The sequence below is a fragment of the Molothrus ater genome, chromosome 2 (genome assembly GCF_012460135.2).
Source record: "Molothrus ater isolate BHLD 08-10-18 breed brown headed cowbird chromosome 2, BPBGC_Mater_1.1, whole genome shotgun sequence".
Taxonomy (NCBI): Eukaryota; Metazoa; Chordata; class Aves; order Passeriformes; family Icteridae; genus Molothrus; species Molothrus ater.
The window spans coordinates 2,269,318-2,289,558 of NC_050479.2; the positions used below are offsets into that span (position 1 = coordinate 2,269,318).

The 20,241-nt window shown below is 45.4% G+C and overlaps 1 protein-coding gene across 1 annotated transcript; it reads left to right on the forward strand.

The window, feature by feature from the left end:
- The first annotated feature begins 550 nt into the window (after positions 1-550).
- CHAF1B (chromatin assembly factor 1 subunit B) lies at positions 551-12,887 on the forward strand. Its single transcript, XM_036394125.2, has 14 exons — positions 551-565; positions 1,035-1,165; positions 2,516-2,648; positions 2,771-2,888; positions 3,297-3,400; positions 4,221-4,317; positions 6,227-6,311; positions 7,330-7,423; positions 8,453-8,522; positions 8,617-8,708; positions 10,418-10,580; positions 10,802-11,290; positions 12,019-12,110; positions 12,506-12,887. Exons 2-14 carry the CDS (start codon positions 1,040-1,042, stop codon positions 12,625-12,627), a joined length of 1,785 nt encoding a protein of 594 aa, XP_036250018.1. The 5' UTR covers positions 551-565; positions 1,035-1,039; the 3' UTR covers positions 12,628-12,887.
- The last annotated feature ends 7,354 nt before the right edge of the window (positions 12,888-20,241 follow it).

Below are 20,241 nucleotides of genomic sequence, written 5' to 3' on the forward strand. Positions count from 1 at the left end.
ACAAAACAAAACAAAACAAACACTCTTTTGAGGAGGTGCAAGCATTGGGCTTTTTTCACGTTCCATAACTCTGTGATGTAGAATTAATTTTCCTTCCTCGTCTCCTGCTCCCTCCCCTGCTGTGTGAGGCCCAGTGGGGTCTGGGAGCTCTCAGAGCCCCATTTTGGGCTTCAACCTCCCCTGCCCAGAGGCTCTTCTTCCCTTGGGCAAGAAGTGAAAGCAGAAGCCGTTTTCTCACAATGTAACTTGTCATTATTATTATGTTTTTCAGGCAAAAGGTTTGCATTTGAAACAGGGAAGTTTGGAGACACGTTACCCATTAAGACTTTTATATATTTACACCGGTCAAGCACAGCAATGCCTATGAAATGAAAATATCAAAACAAAACAAAGCAAACACTCTTTTGAGCAGTGCAAGCACTGGGCTTTTTTCATTTTAGATTTATTCCGATGTATTTGCGGTTTTTTCGCCCCCGGCAGCTCCTGAGGCGGCGCGCGGGGCGGGCGCGCGCATGCGCGGGGCGGGCGCAGGCGGGAGCGCGCGGGAGCCGCGGGCGGGCCGCAGGTGAGGGCAGTGGGGGGGGACCCGAGCCGGGGGAGCCGCACCGGGATTTGGGGTTCTGGGGCTCTGGGGAGTAGGATTGGTGATCCTTGGGGTCTGGAGAGCGGGACTGGGGATCCCCGCGGCTCCGGGAGCGGCCGGCGGCGCCTCTGCCCTTCCCCAGCCCGCGCCGGGCCGCCCGTGCTCCCTCCTTGTTTGGATTTCGGGCAGGGTTGTTACCCCCGAAAAAAGTTTTTCTCTCAAGGCTTAAACCGATGCACAGGGCTTGATACCGCTCTCTTGCAACCCCTAAACAGGAACTTTAGCCATAATAATCACAACTTTTAGAAACAGCCTTCCTCAAAGCATCCTGTCAATGGACTGCGGTGCAGTTCCAGGCTCTGCCAGCGGTGCCTGGGAAATGCGCACAGAGTTTGGCCTCCAGAGCCATAAGGAACAAGAATTGATGCGGGGTTTGTTCTGTTTTCTCCAGGAAACATGAAGGTCATCACCTGTGAAATCGTGTGGCATAATAAGGAGCCAGTTTACAGCTTGGATTTCCAGCATGGAGCGGATGGGAGGATCAATCGCCTGGCCTCGGCAGGGGTGGACACAACCGTGAGGGTGAGCTGAACCGGGGCTGGAGGTGTGCGGGGTGTGGGGGCTGTTATCCAAAATACTGGGATGGTTTCATTATCAAAATGTCGGGTTGGTTTCATTATCCAAAATACTGGGTTATTGGGAGGTACATGCCAAGGGGAGTGGATCGTTTCAGGAAAGAGTGTAAGATTGTATATAGAATTACAGGTTGGGGTTGGAAGGGGACTTAAAGCAGGGACACCTCCCACTGTCCCAGGCTGCTCCAAGCCCCAATGTCCAACCTGGCCTTGGGCACTGCCAGGGATCCAAGGGCAGCCACAGCTGCTCTGGGAATTTCATCCCAGCTCCTCCCCACCCTGCCAGGGAACAGTTTCATCCTAATATTCAATCTAAACCTACTCTCTTAGTATGAAGCCACTCCCCCTTGTCATTACATACTCTGGTAAATAGTCTCTGTAGTAGTTTATTCCAGTTGTCTGAGGTAAAACTTTTTCCTTCCTCACTGGCAAATTCTTCCCTGATGGTGCATATGTTTCAGGGATTTTTTTAATATCTATTTTAGGGCTAAAAAAATGTCATTTTTCTTTCACATAAAATATGCTCCCTGACAGGAGGGTGGAGTCAGGTGGGGTCAGGCTCTTCTGCCATGTCCCAATGATTCATGGTCACCAGAAACTGATGCCTTGTGCAGGCTGGCCCAGAGCAGAGGCTGGGCAGAGCTACAGAATAAAGCAGGGATTGATTCAAAGCATCTCCTCCATGGATGCACCTTGGGCAGCACCAGAGCCCAGCCAGGGCTGCACCCAAGATGAACCAAAATGGCCCCAAAATGCACGGCCGGGCACGGGGTCTCTCCCTGGGATCAGTTCTGCTCCATTTGCATCTTGCAGTTCATTGTCCCATTCCAGCTTTAGCCCCTGCAGTCCCACCCTGCTTGTTTTTCTCTCTCCAGCCCACGGGGTTTGTGCTCTGGGGCTGAGATTTGGATCATTTGTCCTTGGTGCCCAGCTGGAGCAGGAATTGTTTTGTCTCCCTGCTCTGTGCACAGAGCTCACCATCCCAGAATATGAAGCTCAGACCCACACACTGAAGCAGCACAGAATGTGAAAAACAGAAAAGCTCAAACCCGAGGCATTACCAAGGGAAGGGAGGAGAGGAAATGGCCTCAAATTGCATCACAGGGAGGTTCAGATTGGAGATTTGAAAATAAATCAGAGTGGCAGAGTGGTCAGGCCTTGGGCTGAGCTGCCCAGGGAGGTTTGGAGTCACTGGAATTGTCCCAGAGGAGTCTGGATGTGGCTCTTGGGGACAGGGATTGGGGTGATGCTGGTGGCCCTTCCCACCCTGATGATCCTGTGCCGCTCTCCTAAGCAGATCTGGAAGGTGGAGAAGGGCCCGGATGGAAAAGCCATCGTGGAGTTCCTGTCCAACCTGGCGCGCCACACCAAGGCCGTCAACGTCGTGCGCTTCTCTCCCAGCGGGGACATCCTGGCCTCAGGAGGGGATGGTGAGAGCTGCTTCTCCTCTGCCTCATTCAGCAGAATTTTGAACTTAAACTAAATGAAATCCGCCTGAATGAACAAAAGGGACAAGGGGAAATTGAGCAGCTTGCTCTGGTTCCTTCTGCAGATGCTGTCATTTTGCTGTGGAAGCTGAATGACAGCAAAGAGCTGGAGCCGTTGGTGTTTCAGGATGATGATGAAGCTCAGCTCAACAAGGAGAACTGGGCAGTCATTAAAACTTTGAGGTAAATTTGTTGTTTGGTCAGTTTGTTTTTCTTTTCAATGGTTTTGTTTTCCCAGTGGTTTCTAACATGTGGTGCACTTTTCAGTTTGTGTAGAATTCCAGCACTGTCTACAGTTTGTTTGCTCTGATATGAATCCTTGTAACTCCCTGTTAATGAGACTCAGAAAAAGGGGGGAGAGGGACATTTTGAATAATCAGGTGGTGACAGGACAAAGAGCAGTGATTTTAAGCTGAAGCAGCAGTTCTTGGCAGCTGAGGTTGTTGTGAGAGGAATGCAGAAGTGCTTGAAGCACCAACAGGAGTTTTTATTTGCCTCTTGCTATTTTTTTTAACCTAAAAATTCATAAAACTCATATTCACACATAGCTTTTCATTTTCAAATTAATAATTGGTTTTTCCTGCCTTCCAGAGGCCACTTGGAAGATGTGTATGATATTTGTTGGACCTCAGATGGAAATTACATGGCATCTGCTTCTGTGGATAACACAGCAATCATGTGGGATGTCAATAAAGGTAAATGCTGCAGTTATCTCGTGGAATTCCAGATCTGCTGGAAGTGGCTTGTGGCATTTCCCCCCCAAAAAATGGGAAACATCTTTTTGATGATTGTTTTTCTGTGTGATTTTCTCTGTGTGTGTGAGGGCCCTCAATAAATAGATATAAAATATTCTCAATTTACACCTGAGGAATCTGACCACCTTGGAGTATTCAGGAAATTACTTCACACATTTTTTACCCCCCCAAAACTCTTGCACAAACTTCTTACGTCACTTTTTGGTGTTGTGCAGCATGGCCTGAGCTCTGTTTGTGTCTTTCCTTTTGAAAAGCTATTTATTTTCTTTGAAACTTGGCGGCTTCTGGTATTTCTTTGCAAGAAAGCAACACTTAAATAATAGAAAAAAATCCCACCTGTGGCAGGTGTTCAACAAAGTATTTCTAAAACTCTCTATAACTTTCTCTCATCAATATTTTGGCTCTGAGAACTTCTCCTGTGGAACATCAGTGGGGTCAGAGAGCTCCTGCCTTTGCTTATCTGAGTCATAATATTAATCTAATATTAATTCTAATTAATTGTTAAGTTTGTAGTGAACAAACCCTAAATAATGATCTAATATTAATTCTAATTAATCATCAAATTTGTAGTGAACAAACCTTTAACTGGCACTTTAAAAGCAACTTTTGCTGATAATCTTTTCAGCCACCATCCAATGGACACTTGTATGTTTAAAAAATTATTTCCCTACGTTTTGAAGCATTTCTTTGTCTTGTTTTATGTCTGAAATGTTTGGAAACACGTTGGAATTTATGATCTGGAAGCTGTTTGTAATTTCAGGACAGAAAGTTTCAATATTTAATGAGCACAAGAGTTATGTCCAAGGAGTAACCTGGGATCCTCTGGGCCAGTATATTGCAACCCTGAGTTGTGACAGGTGAGCTGTTGGTCTGAGTGGTTTTCCTGAATATTCCTTTTTCCAGGAGGATGAATTGAAAGGAAGTATGCCAGATAAACATGAGGTTTTGCTTTATTCACTTTGTTGTGTAAGCAGGCGGATCTGAAAGTAAAATGATATTTTAGTTAATTTTTTGGCTTAAGGTAAATGATTCCTGCAGTCTCTCTTAGCAGCAAATAAACTTTTGTAGGAGTCTTCCTTTAGGAAGACTTAATTCCTTTAATTCCTTTAGGAATTAAATTTTTATGTTATTGATCATTACTGATACTCTTCAGAGAGTGCTGCATGGTTGTGTTAATGAGCTGATAAATTCATCCCTGGGGATGGAGCAGCCTGGGACAGTGCAAGGTTAAAAGGAATTAAAAGGAAGTATGCCAGATAAACATGAGGTTTTGTTTTATTCACTTTGTTGTCTAAGCAGGCTGATGTGAAAGTAAAATGATATTTTAGTTAATTTTTTGGCTTAAGGTAAATGATTCCTGCAGTCTCTCTTAGCAGCAAATAAACTTTTCTAGGAGTCTTCCTTTAGGAGTTAAATTTTTATGTTATTGATCATTATTGGTACTCTTCAGAGAGTGCTGCAAGGTTGTGTTCATGAGCTGATAAATTCATCCTTGGGGATGGAGCAGCCTGGGACAGTGCAAGGTCCCTGCTCAAGGCAGGGTTGGAGTTCAATGATCTTTAAGGTCTCTTCCAGCCCAGAGCATTCCATGATGGTAGAACTGATGGAGATGTGGTTAATTGATTTTAAGGTGAGTTCCCACCCTTGAGGAGCCCACAGTGCCGGTAGGAACTGCCTGGCAGTTCCCTGTTTCCTAATTTCCTTGTTCCCCCATAAATCCAAATGCTGGGACCTGCCAAACCTTGTGGAGGGGTTGCCAAGCATTGTGAGGGGTTCATTGATTCTTTGGTCGTTCACACACATCCCTCTGGTGATGTCTCATGAGGAGAATTTTACTTGATGGTCAACTGGTGGTCCAGGTTTATATTTTTATATTTTGAGCTGCTGACTGAGAAGGGAGATCCTGGGGCATTTTTGGGAAACTTGGGGTGAAAGGAAGCTGTTCATAGGAAAGGCTGGCAGAACTGGGATTGTTCACCTGCACAGGAGAAGCTTTGGGCTGAGCTCAGGGTGGCCTTGCAGGGCCTGAAGGAGCCCCAGGAAAGCTGGAGAGAGACAATTTCACAGAATTCCCAGAATTCCCAGAATCCCTGGGTTGGGAGAGACCTTCAAGGCCATCCAGTCCAGCCCAGCCCCAACCCCTCAACTGAACCCTGGCACCCAGTGCCACATCCAGGCTTTGTTAAACACACCCAGGCATGGGGACTCCACCACCTCCCCGGGCAGCCATTCCAGAACTTTCTCACCCTTGCTGGAAAAACCTTTTCCCTGCTCTCCAGCCTGGATTTCCCTTGGTGCAGCTCGAGGCTGTGTGCTCTGGGTGTGTCAGTGCTGCTGGAGAAAGAGCCCAGGGCCAGCTGAGCCCAGGCCCCTTTCAGGAGCTGTGCAGAGTGAGGAGGGCAGCCCTGAGTCTCCTTTGCTCCAGGCTGAGCACCCCCAGCTCCCTCAGGGCTTCCTCACAGGGTTGAAGGACAGGACATGGGGATGGAGGGACAGGACACAGGGAATGGCTCCCACTGCCAGAGGGCAGGGCTGGGTGGGATCTTGGCAATGAGGAATTGTTCCCTGGCAGGGTGGGCAGGGCTGGCATGGAATTCCATCCCTGGATCCCTGGCAGTGCCCAAGGCCAGGTTGGACACTGGGGCTGGGGCAGCCTGGGGCACTGGGAGGTGTCCCTGCCATGGCAGCAATGGCTGATTTTTCATGTCCCTCCCAACCCTATGCACTCCATCATTCCCTGCTGGCTCACTCTGCTCTCCCACGCAGGGTCCTGCGAGTTTACAGCACCCAGACCAAGCGAGTGGCCTTCAATGTCACCAAGATGCCATCGGGGTCGGGAGCTGAAGGAGAGGTACCTGCTTCTGCTGGGGCTGCCAACTCTGCTGGGGGCTCTTTTAGCTAAACTTCCTGTTCCATGAAACCCAAAGATCCAATATTTTCCATTCAAACAATTCCTATGTTGTAGAATCATCAAGGTTGCAAGAAACCTTCACACTCATCCACTCCCACCATCATCACCCCGAAACCACATCCCCAAAATTTTTTGCTGATGAAAGCAGTAAGGTAATCCTTTAGTTGTAAAAATTAAAAATAGTGTGGAGAAAACAGTTCTTAACAGGGAAAATTTCAAACATACCTGGCAGTAGCCTGGAGTTTAGGAATGGATGTGAATAATAATAGTAATAATATTTTAAAGTTAATAGTGATAATGTCTTAAAGTTAATAGTAATAATATTTTAAAGTTAATAGTAATAATATTTTAAAGTTAACAGCCAGGAATTTTCAAGAAGGTAATTAGATTTTGAAGAAAGATATGAATTAGGGATTATTTAGGAAACTCTAACCCTAAGAGGGAAAACAAAGAGCTTTTGTTTCCTCCCAAACAGCTTTAAGTGATAGTAAAATAACACCTCCAGGCTGGCTGTAACTTTCTTAATTCCTTCTATTCATTCCTTTTCTTTTTGGGGGAAAACATTGGTAAGAGTTTTATGGACACTGAAGAACAGGCCTGAGAGCAGGCACTTTGCCATGGGAGAAGTTTTCTTTCAACCTCTAATCCTGGGGTTAGCACGAGATGCCTGAGCAGCACTGGGTGTTAAACAATGTTGTTCTCCAGGTTATGACTGTTTTTTGATGGCTGCTTTAAGGTGACAGCTCTGGGAGTGTTTTGCTTTGCAGCTCAAGAGGGATCAAGGATTATTTTTCTTAGCTGTGAAGAATTTATAGAGAGCTTGAAGGAGCCATGGCTTCTTAAAGCTTTTATTTGCAAAGTTCCATCAGGCTGGAGTGTCCAAGTGGATGTTTTGTGTCCCAGGGATGGCAGTTGCACATTCCTGGCCTTTTCCACAGTCCTGATTTCTGTGTTGCAGGCCAGGAGCTTTCGGATGTTTCACGACGACAGCATGAAGTCGTTCTTCCGCAGGCTCAGCTTCACTCCTGATGGCTCCTATCTGCTCACTCCAGGTGTGGGGACATCTCCTGGCACTTGGGTTGTGTCACTGAGCTTGGAAAACATTCCCAAGGTCATGGAATCCAAGCTGTGCCCCATGGGCACCTTGTCCCCAGCCCAGAGCACTCAGTGCCACCTGCAGGGGACACCTGCAGGGCTGGGCACTGCAAAGCTCCCTAGGCAGCCCCTGCCAAGGCCTGAGCTCCCTTTCCATGGGCAAATTGCTGCTGCTGTCCAAGCTGAGCCTGCCCTGGCCCAGCCTGAGGCCGTTCCCTCTGCTCCTGTCCCTGTTCCCTGGGAGCAGAGCCCGACCCCCCCGGCTGTGCCCTCCTGGCAGGGACTTGTGCAGAGCCACAAGGGCCCCCTGAGTTGGGATGGCTCCCAACCCAAAGCATTCCCTGAGAACCTAAGGTTTCTCCAGGCTGAGCCCCTTTCCCAGCTCCCTCAATCTCTTATATCCTAATTTGAATGTTCCTTAATATTTCCTGCATCTCAGTGATGCCGATTTATCCTAATTAAGCCATTCCTCATTCTCCTTATTGAAGAAAAGAAAAACTCCACAATATTCTCCATCAACAATCCACAACATCAAATTTCTCCTGTGATAAAAGTGCTATTTATGGCATTTTCGCTGGATAAATTGCAACTCCAGAAGTCTTAAGATAGAAATGAATGATAACGAGTGGGGTTTTTTTGATTTTGTCCTTCCCTCAGAACATTCTGCATTCAGAGTAAAAACAGCCCAGCAAGGAGGGATCAGTGTGTGCCTGTCCAAACCCTGCTTTTATTGATGTCTGGCAACATCAAAAAGCAGCTTTGAAGAGGGAAGTGTATAAGGAAAAACAAAACCAGCACTAAATAAATATTTGGGATGCCTTTTTAAGTTGTATTCAGCTTTTGCCCAACTGACAAGCCTAATTCCTGGGAATTAGAATATTTCTGGAGAGGCCTAATTGCCAGGAACTGGAATGTTTGTGGATACAAGGTGTGTGCTCAGGAGCTCTCTGAGGTGATGAGTAATGTTGGACTCTTTGTTTTTGCAGCTGGCTGTGTGGAATCAGGAGAGAACGTTACAAACACCACCTATGTTTTCTCCAGAAACAACCTTAAAAGGTAGGGGTTTAGTGAGATAAAAATCTGTTTGGATTGAAAAATAAACAATTCCAATAGTGCAAATGTGTTTTCTGAACTCCTGGCTCTCTCTAAGGCCCGTGGGTCACCTGCCCTGTCCTGGCAAGGGCACTCTGGCTGTTCGCTGCTGCCCTGTGTACTTTGAGCTGAGAGGAGCCTCTGCTGAAGGTATGGTCAGTGGGTTTGGGAAGGCAGCTGGGTGCTCAGGAAGGCAGGAGCCTCCCTGAAATAGAAAATGCAAATTATTACAGTCTGAATTATTATAATTTTGAAATGAAGGGACTCTCAGGCAAGGATATGGGAGTAGGAATAACAGCTCTTTACTGGGAAAAGTAAAAATACAAATGCAGTAGTACAAACAAACAAAAAAACCACTGCCAGAGTCAGAATAGGAGGTGCCCCTCTGTGTGCCAGGGGGTGGCACAGCCCCATCCCATGGGGGCTCAGCCCTCCTGCAGTGCCAGCTGTGGCTCTCCTGGAGCAGGGATCCTGCACAAGGGGGGAGTTTTCCTCTGCAGCTCCAGGGCTGCTGGAGATGGGCCTGGGCTCCCTCTGGCAATGCAGGGCAGCAGAAGCTGCTCCTCTGGCAATGCACTGGGCAAAGGCTGCTGGGCTGTCCCAGCACCTCAGATTGGATCCAGGTAGGAATGCTTGGCTCCTCCCCTGGGCGCAGCATCTCCCCATGGGATGATGGGATTGGATCAGCCCTGCAGGGACACTCAGTGGCCATGGACAGCAGAGATCTCCTGCAGGGAGGATTGGCTGTGGGAGAGAGAAAGAAAAAACTGCCCCATGGACAGCAGAGAACTGCCCCAGCTCTGACAGATGGGAACAGAACACACAGCCCCATTTCCAACCTAAGACATATGGGAAGCTTCAGGGAGTGGGAACTTTCCCACTTCAGGGAGTGGGAACTCCCAGCAAATCTGGGAAAGATGTGGCTGGACACTGTTTTATGCCCCAGCCTTTCAGCATTCATTCCTCTGAGACAGTGCTGAGAAGTTGCTTCCTGACTCTGAGGCCCTGAGTTCACCTCAAGTCCCTCATGAGTTGCTTTTGGTAGAGGGGATGAATGTTGTTCCTTGGCCTCTCAGGCTGCAGGAGCACTGTGAAATATTTTCCTTCAGCTGTTAACCATTTTGTGTTCAAAAGAAATAACCTGGTTTAGCACCAGAGGAGCAGTGCAGTGAAATAATTCCTGTTAGTCTCAGCTGCCCACATCACAGGGAGTTGGAGGAGTTTGCCACAACCACTGGTGTTTATTCAAGGAAGCAGTGCTGCTGTTACTGGGCAGAGCAGGAATTCTGAGCTGGGGGCAGGATTATGTGAAGTTGCACAAGAATTTGTTTTGTATTTATTTAATCCAGCTTTACTGTGGGTCCAGGAGTGTTTATATTTTAACAAGACTGGCATTACTCAGGTGGAAGGGCAGAGCTTGGCTCCTTTCTTTCAAGGTTAAATTTGTAGTATTCCTTACAGGATTTACCTGTTCTATTTCCATCATAATTTTAGATCCATAGTGTTGCAAAGCAAGGAGATGAGGGTCTGCAGTTGATCTCTGTAGCTCCTCTAAAATATTAACTTTAATATTAAACTTCTTATAAATATGCTGAAAAACTCCAGCTGGAAAACAGGGAAAAATTTACAAAACAAAACAGTAGTGATCCAGAGGGAGAAAGGTGCCCTTTTGTTTTTCAACTAAGAAAATAAAAAGTAAATTTCAGACAACAGAAATGTTGAATTTTTCATTTTATGCAAGAGCTGTCTGCTCAGTGTTTACACTGATTGATGCTGTAATTTTATTTAAATTAATGCCTAAGTGCAGTCACTACCTTGCAATAAATACAAGAGAATTCTCACTGTTCATTTCTTTGCAGATGAAATCAGTCCCAAATCCCCCCCTGCCCTGTTCAACCTCCCCTATCGATTGGTGTTTGCTGTTGCCTCAGAAGATTCTGTGCTTTTTTATGACACTGAGCAGTCCTTCCCCTTTGGTTATGTCTCCAACATCCATTACCACACCCTGAGTGACATTTCATGGTAAGGAATTGTGTTCCTGAGGTTTATTGTCATGGGGAAATGTCCTTTTTCCATGTCCACCGTGAGCCCTGCCTTGGCTTTGTATTTCATTTATGCCACACACGTGGTCACTCAGTGTCTGAGCAGCAATCCATCCCTGTTTGCTCTGTAAATTAGAGAATTATTTTAATCAGTTGAAGTAAAATCTTGGTCTTTAATGGGAATAAATCAATCCCAAACAGGTCCAGTGATGGATCCTTCCTGGCCATTTCCTCCACGGATGGGTACTGCTCCTTCGTCACCTTCGAGGAGGATGAGCTGGGAGTGCCCCTCAAGGAAAAGCCCCAGATCCATGTCAGGACTCCTGGAGCAGACAAGAAAGCCAAGAAGAGCCAATCCCACAAAGTCATTTCTCCAGGTTCCAGGCTGCCAGAGGGGACCCCTCCCAGCAAGGATCCCCCAGTGCAACCCCAAACCCCCAGCACTGTTGGGAAGGAGCTGCCTTCCACCCCTGTGGGCATCAAAACCATTCCAGTGCCATCCCCTTCCACCCCTGTGGGCATCAAAACCATTCCAGTGCCATCCCCTTCCACCCCTGTGGGCATCAAAAGCACCCCAGTGCCATCCTCAGAGGAGAGGAGGAGCAGCCAGGCAGGCACCCAGAGCAGCAGAGGCCCCCAGCCCAGGAGGGTCACCCTCACCACTCTGCAGTCCTGTTTCAAAACACCCAGGTGAGATTTCTGCTGCCCCTTCCACTTGGAAATAAAAGGGCCAAGGCAATTTGTGCTTGTGCTGCATTTAAAGGCTGAGCTTTGCACACAAATTCCCAGCCCTGGCTCTGAGTGGGAGCTCTCTTGATGTGGGGTTTTTTTGTTGTGCTGCAAACGAGAGGTCAAAATGTCTCCTAAATGTGGAGCTTTTAGGTTTCTGCTTGAAATGTGAGGCAGCAAATTCACCTGAGCCTTCACAACAGAAAGTGTCTGTCTTGGCCAGGAGTTGGGCTTTGATCCTCTTGGATCTCTCTCTTCCAGCTCAGAATATTCTGTGATTCTGTCTTCAGCTCCAGTTTTGTGCACAAAAGTGGTACCTGAAGCCTTCAGCTGCTAGGAGCTGTTTAAAAACCCTTCTGCAAGTCTAGCCAGGCCCTTGGTGTGGAACTTAGAACATGGATTAGGTGACTTCCTAAAAGATCTCATTTTTTAGGAATTGCCAGTAATCCAGGTGTTGATTGTACTGGGGCTCTGAGCACCCTGCTCCAGTGGAAGGTGGCCCTGCCCATGGCAGGGCATTGGAAGTGGATAATGCTCCATTCAACTTGTAAAAAGAAGGGAAAATGTGCAGTAAAACACATCTGAATTACCTTTGCAGTTAAGTGATTCTATATTAATTAAATCTTGAAGTGAAACACTCATGGAAGTGATGTCTATAAAGCAGTTTAACTGTTTCTGCTCTTTTAAAGGAGAATAAACTTGATTTCCTTGAAGCCAGACACCCCAGCCTCTGCATTTCCAGACCCAGCCCCCATCCCTCCTTCCTCAGAACAGGAACATGGTGAGTTTTTGTGGCTCTGAACACCAGCCAAGTCTCTTCCCAGGCAGATTTTTCTATTACAGATTTATATTGTAAAAAATCCTCACTCTGATTACAATTTCTGAAGCTTCTTCTTAGTTTTGATGCGTGCTTCGAGAGATTGAGATTGTTTTGAGAGGTGCTTTGGGCAGTATGAAATGTGTTCTCCCTGCTCTGGGGCAGCTGATGGTGGCTGTCCCTACAGGTTTGTAGAACCAAGGATAAATTCATGGGGGTGATGTTCTCCAGCTTTACAAAGACTTCTGTAGTTCCAGCTTATCCTTGTTGCAGGTGCTGGACACTCTCAGACCAGGGCTGGGTGGTTTTTAAATCTGAATTGATTCATTTGAAATGATTTTCCTGTCTGATTCTTCCAGAGAAGCCACTGCCATCTGATGAGAGCCTCCAAGCTCCCCCAGCCCCAAAACGTGCCAGGACTGAGGATTTGTCCCTTCCTGCAGCTGCTGGAGACCAGAGCAGCTGTGAGTCCAACAAATAAAGGCTGAGCACACCCCTCCCAGCCTGAAGGCAAAGCAGCCATGTCTGAGTGCATTTCTTTTTGCAAAAATTCAATCCTCAATTCCCAGTCCCAGTTCCCTGGGCAGGTTTGATGCAGAAACATCAACATTTCTGTGAAGAAACTGCCAGGAGAAGATCCAGGTTTCAGGAATGTGGTTCTGCAGCAGGAGGAATAGTTGGGAAGTGACTTCAAGGATAAGGAAATCAGGGAAATGTGGGGATTAAAAACCCATCCAGTAAGATGTGAGTCTCCACCAGAGTCCCTAAATCAAGTTTAGAAAGCATTCTACCTTCCAGGAACTGTCTGGCAAAAAGAATCAAATGCATTCATAAGATTTGATGTTGTTCAAGACCTAAAAAAAGAGGAAATGGTGTCATTCCAGCATTTTTGGTTATTTCTGGTGTAAAATGATGCTCCCCAGTAGCTGTGGGGTGGGGCTGATTCACTCTGAGCTCAGCACAAAGCTCAGGGTTGGGATGTGGGAGCAGAAATGGGAAGATTTAACTGCAAGAAACAAGAAAGCAAAAGGAAGGAATTCTCTGAAGAGCTGCTGGAAGAATGAAACAGCAGAAAGTTCTTCTTGTTTAATTTCTGGACTCAAAAAAGAAATGCAGCTGTGAGATTTTCCTGAGGCAGCAGGATTTGAGTGTGTACATTGAAATTTCCCCTTTTTCCCCAACTCCCTTGGCCAATAAAACACAATCCAGTGGATGGGAAACTGCTACACCTAAAACTTCTTTTTAGCATTTAATACTTCATAAAAGCAGAAATACAAATGTTCCAGAAGTGACTCACAAAAGTCTCACAGGGAGGAAATATTAACAAACCCCTCTGTCAGTCCTTCAGGCAAATGAATCTTGCCTCCAATTAAATTTCAGCAATTAATGAGCAAAAAGTTGGAGGAAACTTGGTGGGATCTTTGTTTTCTCACTGTGATGAGGATGGATCTTCATTAGACTTAATTAAAGCTGAGTTTTCTTCTAGTGAAGAATTACAAAGAGATCATTCTTACATTTCTTGGGTTTCAAGTAGAATTTGCAATTTTTTAGATTGATTTCAAGTGGATTTTGTCATTTTTCAGGTGGTTTCAAATAGAATTTGCAGGTTTTTGGATGGGTTTCATAGAGAACTTAGATTTTTTTTGGATGAGTTTCAAATAGAATTTACAATTTTTTAGATGGGTTTCAAGTGGATTTTGTAATTTTTCAGATGGATTTCAAATAGAATTTACATTTTTTAACCTGGGTTTCAAATAGAATGTGCAATTTTTATATGGGTTTCAGGTGGATTTTGCAATTTTACAGATGGGTTTCATTTTAAATAGAATTTGCACTTTTTACATGGGTTTCAATTGTAATTTGCAATTTTTCAGATGGGTTTCAAATAGAATATGCAATTTTTCAGATGGGTTTCAAATAGAATATGCAATTTTTCAGATGGGTTTAATTTCAAATAGAGTTTGCAAGTTTTCAGATGGCTTTCAAATGGATTTTACAGTTTTTCAGATGGGTTTCATTTCAAATAGAATTTGCAATTTTTCAGATGGGTTTTAAGTGGATTTTGCAATTTTTCAGATGAGTTTCAAATAGAACTTGCAATTTTTAGATGGGTTTCAAATAGAATTTGCCATTTTTAGATGGGTTTAATTTCAAATAGAATTTGCAATTTTTAGATGGGTTTCAAATAGAATTTGCCATTTTTTTAGATAGGTCTGAAATACAATTTGCAATTTTTAGATGGCTTTCAAGTGGATTTTGCAATTTTTCAGATGGGTCTCAAATAGAATTTGCAATTTTTCTGATGGGTTTCAAACAGATTTTGTAACTTTTTAGCTGGGTGAGGATTCATGATTGTCTTGTTCCTGAAAAGATTTTTGGCTGTGTAATAATGGTTCATTTTTAAACAGCCACACCTTGTGCTCCTGTGCTGTTGAATTTTAAATTTTTACCTACCCAGCTGCCAATATTAATTATCTTGTCATTAATTAGCCACTGCCTTCTGGTCAAAATTTGTTTGATCCTTGCCCATGGATTCCAAACAGGCTCTGCATTTTGTCTGCACATTCCCTGTGTTTATATGAATTTTGTTATTAAATAAGGAAATAATATAATATAATATAATATAATATAATATAATATAATATAATATAATATAATATAATATAATATAATATAATATAATATAATATAATATTTATATATCATTATTATAATATATAAATATATTAATATAATTTTATAAATTAATATATTATTATATATGATAATATATAATATTATCATATAATAGTATATATTATATAATATAATAATATTAATATATATAATATAGTATATTATAATAATATTATAATATATAATATATAATATATATTATATATAATTTATAATTATATAAAATTATATATAATTATATATTATATAATATATATAATATATTATATAATATAATTATATATATTTATATATATAATATATTATATAAATATATTAATATAATAATTTTATAAATTTATATATTATTATAATATAATATAATATGCAGTATATAATATAACATGATATAATATAATATAGTATAAGTATAACATAATTATAAATAAAACTTAAAAATATATAAAATATATTTATAATATAAACTTATAGCTTACAAAATTTATAATATAAATAAAAATAGATAAATTAATATAAATAAATAATACATTAAAATATAAAAGCAATATATAGATATAAATAAACAATATATGAACATAAAATAAATATAATATAAATATTATATAAATATTATATAAAATATAAAGACCATCAAATTAATTTTTTTTTAAATACTTTTTGGGGATTTTTGGGTGTTTTCTGCTCTGGCAGCTGCAGGACCCTGGAGAAGAGGCAGATGAATTATGTGCTAACAAAATGTCAGGAATTAAATGACATCAGGGATGTGATTCCACCACTGCCCTGGGCATCCTTCCTTTTCCAGGAATAATTTTTTCCTGATTTTTTCCCAACCACAGCCCTGGAGTGGCCAGCGCAGGGCCAATTTGTGGCAGTCCCAGATCTCACAGTGCTGCCTGTGAGAAATGGAAATTGTGGAATTCAGGGAGGTGTGAGAGGTCCCTGCCCTGTGGGAGCTCCTGCTTTTCCCTGGCCACGGGGAAGGTGGGAGATGGCTGGAAGAGAGGAGGGAGTGTCCCTGGGAATGGAGGTGGCTGGGAGAGGAAAAGGGACATGAAGGGGTTAATGGGAGCTGGGATGTGCAGAGAGGTTGGAGAAGGAGGCAGAAATTGGGCTGGGTGTGTGCGAGGGAAGCTGAGAGGGACTTTGGTGTCTCTGGGAATTCCTGTGCAGGAGCCTCCGCCCAGTGAGGATCCCTCTGTCCCAAGAACGCCTCATTTCCCAGCCTGGCTTTTACTTGGGAGGGCTTTTGTGGGGTTTTTCCCCTCTGGAATGGGGAGGCTCTTTTTTATTCCCACAAAACTCCAATTTCTGACTCTCCTGCCAGCAGGTGACAGCATTCCCTAAAGCAGAGCAAACTGAGCAGAAACTCCCCTCTGCTCCAGACTTCATCCTTCAGACATTCTTCATCCTCTTTACTTTTATATTTTTTTGTTCTACAAACTGATTATTTCAGGGTTTTTTTCCACGTGCTGAAGAAGCAAAGAAGGGTTTTAGAGGGAAGAGGACACAGCAAGATGACTTCAATCATGATCACAGCCTCTCCTACTCAGGGCATCCAGAGCCTTTTCCAGGAGGAACTGGCAGCACAGAGTGCTCCAAGCATCAGATCTTGGGTTAGCCATGGGCTGAGGGGGTACAGATTCCCAGGACTGCACATCCAGCAGAAGCTCTGACTGCAGGAACAGCCCACAGAGCTGCTGGCAGCCTTTAGGGAGAGGCTGGCGTGGATTTAGGGCTTGGGAGAAAAGTCCAGCAAGGGAAGAATGTTCAGTGCCTGGAGGAGGTGATGGGAAAAGAGGAGAGACAGGACAAGGGGGAGTGGCTTTGGGATGACAAGGAGTGGGCTTAGGGTGGATAAAGGGAAGGAATTGTTCCCTGGGAGGTGGCACAGGGTGCCCACAGCAGCTGGGGCTGCCCCTGGATCCCTGGTGGTGCCTTGTGCAGGCTGGCCCAGAGCAGAGGCTGGGCAGAGCTAAAGAATAAAGCAGGGATTGATTCAAAGCATCTCCTCCATGGATGCACCTTGGGCAGCACCAGAGCCCAGCCAGGGCTGCACCCAAGATGAACCAAAATGGCCCCAAAATGCACAGCCGGGCACGGGGTCTGTCCCTGGGATCAGTTCTGCTCCATTTGCACCTTGCAGTTCATTGTCCCATTCCAGCTTTAGCCCCTGCAGTCCCACCCTGCTTGTTTTTCTCTCTCCAGCCCACGGGGTTTGTGCTCTGGGGCTGAGATTTGGATCATTTGTCCTTGGTGCCCAGCTGGAGCAGGAATTGTTTTGTCTCCCTGCTCTGTGCACAGAGCTCACCATCCCAGAATGTGAACCCAGACCTGAGGAATCCTTGGCAGTGCCCAAGGCCAGGTTGGACACTGGGGCTTGGAGCAGCCTGGGACAGTGGAAGGTGTCCCTGCAATGGCAGGGGGGGGAGTTGGATGATTCTTAAGGTCCCTCCCATCCCAAACCCCTCTGTCCTTCCCAGATATTTTCCCCTGCTCATTCCAGACGTTCCTGCTCAGATCTCTCAGCCCTCACTCAGCAGCACTTTTACCAATCATCTCTGAAATCAAATCCCAACATTTGGTCCCAATTATGCCTCTCCCTGAGCAGCCCCAACCCCACACAGCAGCTCTGTTCTTCCTCAGGTGTGGGATTTTGGGATGCTGCCATTCCCCTTCCAAGGGGATCTGACAGAGCTGCAGAGGGATGGGACTGGGGGTGCTGAGGCTGCTCCTCCTTCCCCGTCTCTGTCAGAGAAACTTTTCCATGTTCATCATCTTGGGGTCTCCCTGCAGCTGCTCCAAGCCCAGCAGAAAAGCTGGAATGAGCAAAAAAAAGAAGGGCAATGGCTCCTGGTCTGGATCAGGAATGGAGTGGCCAGCAGGAGCAGGGAGGTCATTCTGTCCCTGTGTCTGTCCCTGTGTCTGTCCCTGTGTCTGTCCCTGTCTGTCCCAGGAGCAGGGAGGTCATTCTGTCCCTGTGTCTGTCCCTGTGTCTGTCCCTGTGTCTGTCCCTGGCTGTCCCAGGAGCAGGGAGGTCATTCTGTCCCTGCACTGCTGAGGGCACACCTGGAGTGCTGTGCCCAGCTCTGGCCCCTCAGTTTGGGAAGGACCTGGGGACCCTGAGCACATCCAGAGGGGCCAAGGAGGCTGGAGAGGGGCTGGGAGCACAAACCCTCTGAGGAAGCCCTGAGGGAGCTGGGGGTGCTCAGCCTGGAGCAAAGGAGACTCAGGGCTGCCCTCCTCACTCTGCACAGCTCCTGAAAGGGGCCTGGGCTCAGCTGGCCCTGGGCTCTTTCTCCAGCAGCACTGACACACCCAGAGCACACAGCCTCGAGCTGCACCAAGGGAAATCCAGGCTGGAGAGCAGGGAAAAGGTTTTTCCAGCAAGGGTGAGAAAGTTCTGGAATGGCTGCCCAGGGAGGTGGTGGAGTCCCCATGCCTGGGTGTGTTTAACAAAGCCTGGATGTGGCACTGGGTGTAGCCACATTTCTCTTCACAGAGAAACACAAGGCACAACTTCCCAAGAATATTTCTGAGATTCACATTCTCTGAACCTCAGAGAAAGGAAAAACAATTCTTGTTTCATTTCCTGCTCCCGTGTTTGTTCTCAAGTGGAATGCATGGTGGAAGATGGTTTACCTGAAGAGAATTGATAACTGGGTTCTGGTGGGGTTTGATTCACTGACCAGGTGAATCCAGGTGGGTGTGTCAGGACTGTGGGCTGACAGTCACGAGATGAGTGCAGATTCAGTTAAGATGTAATGTAACATAATCTAATATAGTATAGAATAATATAGTATAATAAATTAATTAATTAGCCTTCTGATAAGATGGAGTCCACCTCATCATTCCTCCTGGACGTTGGGGGCAAAAATATCTACCAGGGTTTAGTTGTGTTTGGGCTGGGTTGGACTCCATGGTCTTGAAGGTCTCTTCCAACCCAGTGATTCTGGGAATTCTGGGAATTCTGGGAACTGGGGGCAGTTTTCCCTCCTGTGGCTGCTGAGCTCCCAGCCCAGGGGTGTTGGTATTGCTGAGGATCCTGCTGCTTTTTCCCCCAGCTGAAAATTCCCAGGAAAAGCCCTGGCCCCGAGGCCTCTGTGCCTGCAACCCGAGAGGATTTGCCTCTCAGAGCATGAAGAATTAAAAAGGTTCACAGATTTCTTTCTGTCTGGAAACTGGGTATAAATTGGGGCTCTTCCAATGCCTGGGAAAACCTGATCCTGGTGCTCCTGAAAGGAGAGGAACCTGTTTGTGTCTTTGAAGTTTTTGCCATCTTTTCTGCAGGGGCTGAACTCCCCAAATCTTCCTGTTTGTGCTCCAGTTATTTGTGGTTTCCACTTGAAATGTTTTCCTTGCTGAGAGTTGAACCAGGAAAGCTTCATTTTGAAGGGAATTATTTCTCTGTGAAGTTTTCCTCCTCAAGATTTCAGTTTTAAGCACAATAATGCTAATTTTGATGATAAATAATGTCAGGATTTGTCTCAGCATAAACTCCTCCCCTTCAGCCACCAAAAGTAAATAAATAAGCTGGGCAGGAGTTTTTGTTTTGATTTCTGCCAAGCTGAAATGAGGAATTTTGAAGTGTTGTTTGCTGAGGGAAATGGAAAAGGGCCAGGTTGGAATGGGAATGGCTGTGGGATCTCAGCCTGCTCCATTGATCTCCTTCAAAATGGTACTTTGGGCTCACTGAGTGCTCCTTCTGCAAGGCAGGAGCTGCAGGAGCCTCTGGATGTTTTTGTTTTCCCCTTTCCAGTGGGGTTGCACCAGCTGGATGTGCTTAAAAATAAACAGCAGGGCAGGAGAGGAGGTGTTGGCTGTGTGCTCCAATATTCCAAATCTGAAATCTCTAAAAAATCTTCAGCTCTGCTCTGGGATGGATTTTACAAGAAGGGAAAATTGACAGCCAGGAACAGCCAAATCAGAGTTCCTTGCTTGGATCAGCAGGAATAGCACAAAACACTGTCCTGCTGCAATATTTTATTGGATAAAATACGAAATTCTGAGCAGAGAGTGCAGGAAAAAGGTGGGTTCTTGTCCATGGAATTCCTTGGAATGGGAAATCCTGTGTAGTGGCAAAGGGTGGGCATAAAACAACTGCACTTTATGCCCAGGCAGGGTTTTCCACCAAAAAAAATTGGAGAACTTTGCCAGGAGCTGGGATGTGCTGGTTCCTGGAGCAGGGGGGTGGTAAATTCACCATTGTTTCTGTAAATTCACCAGTGCTTCTGTTCACTCTCAGCTTCCCAGAAGGAGGGAAGGGATTTTCCAGAACATCACAGAATCATGGAATGGTTTGGGTTGGAAGGGACCTTAAAGCTCACCCAGGGACAGGTTCCACTGTGCCAGGCTGCTCCAGGCTGGCCTTGGGCACTGCCAGGGAGCCAGGGGCGGCCACAGCTGCTCTGGTGTGGCTGTG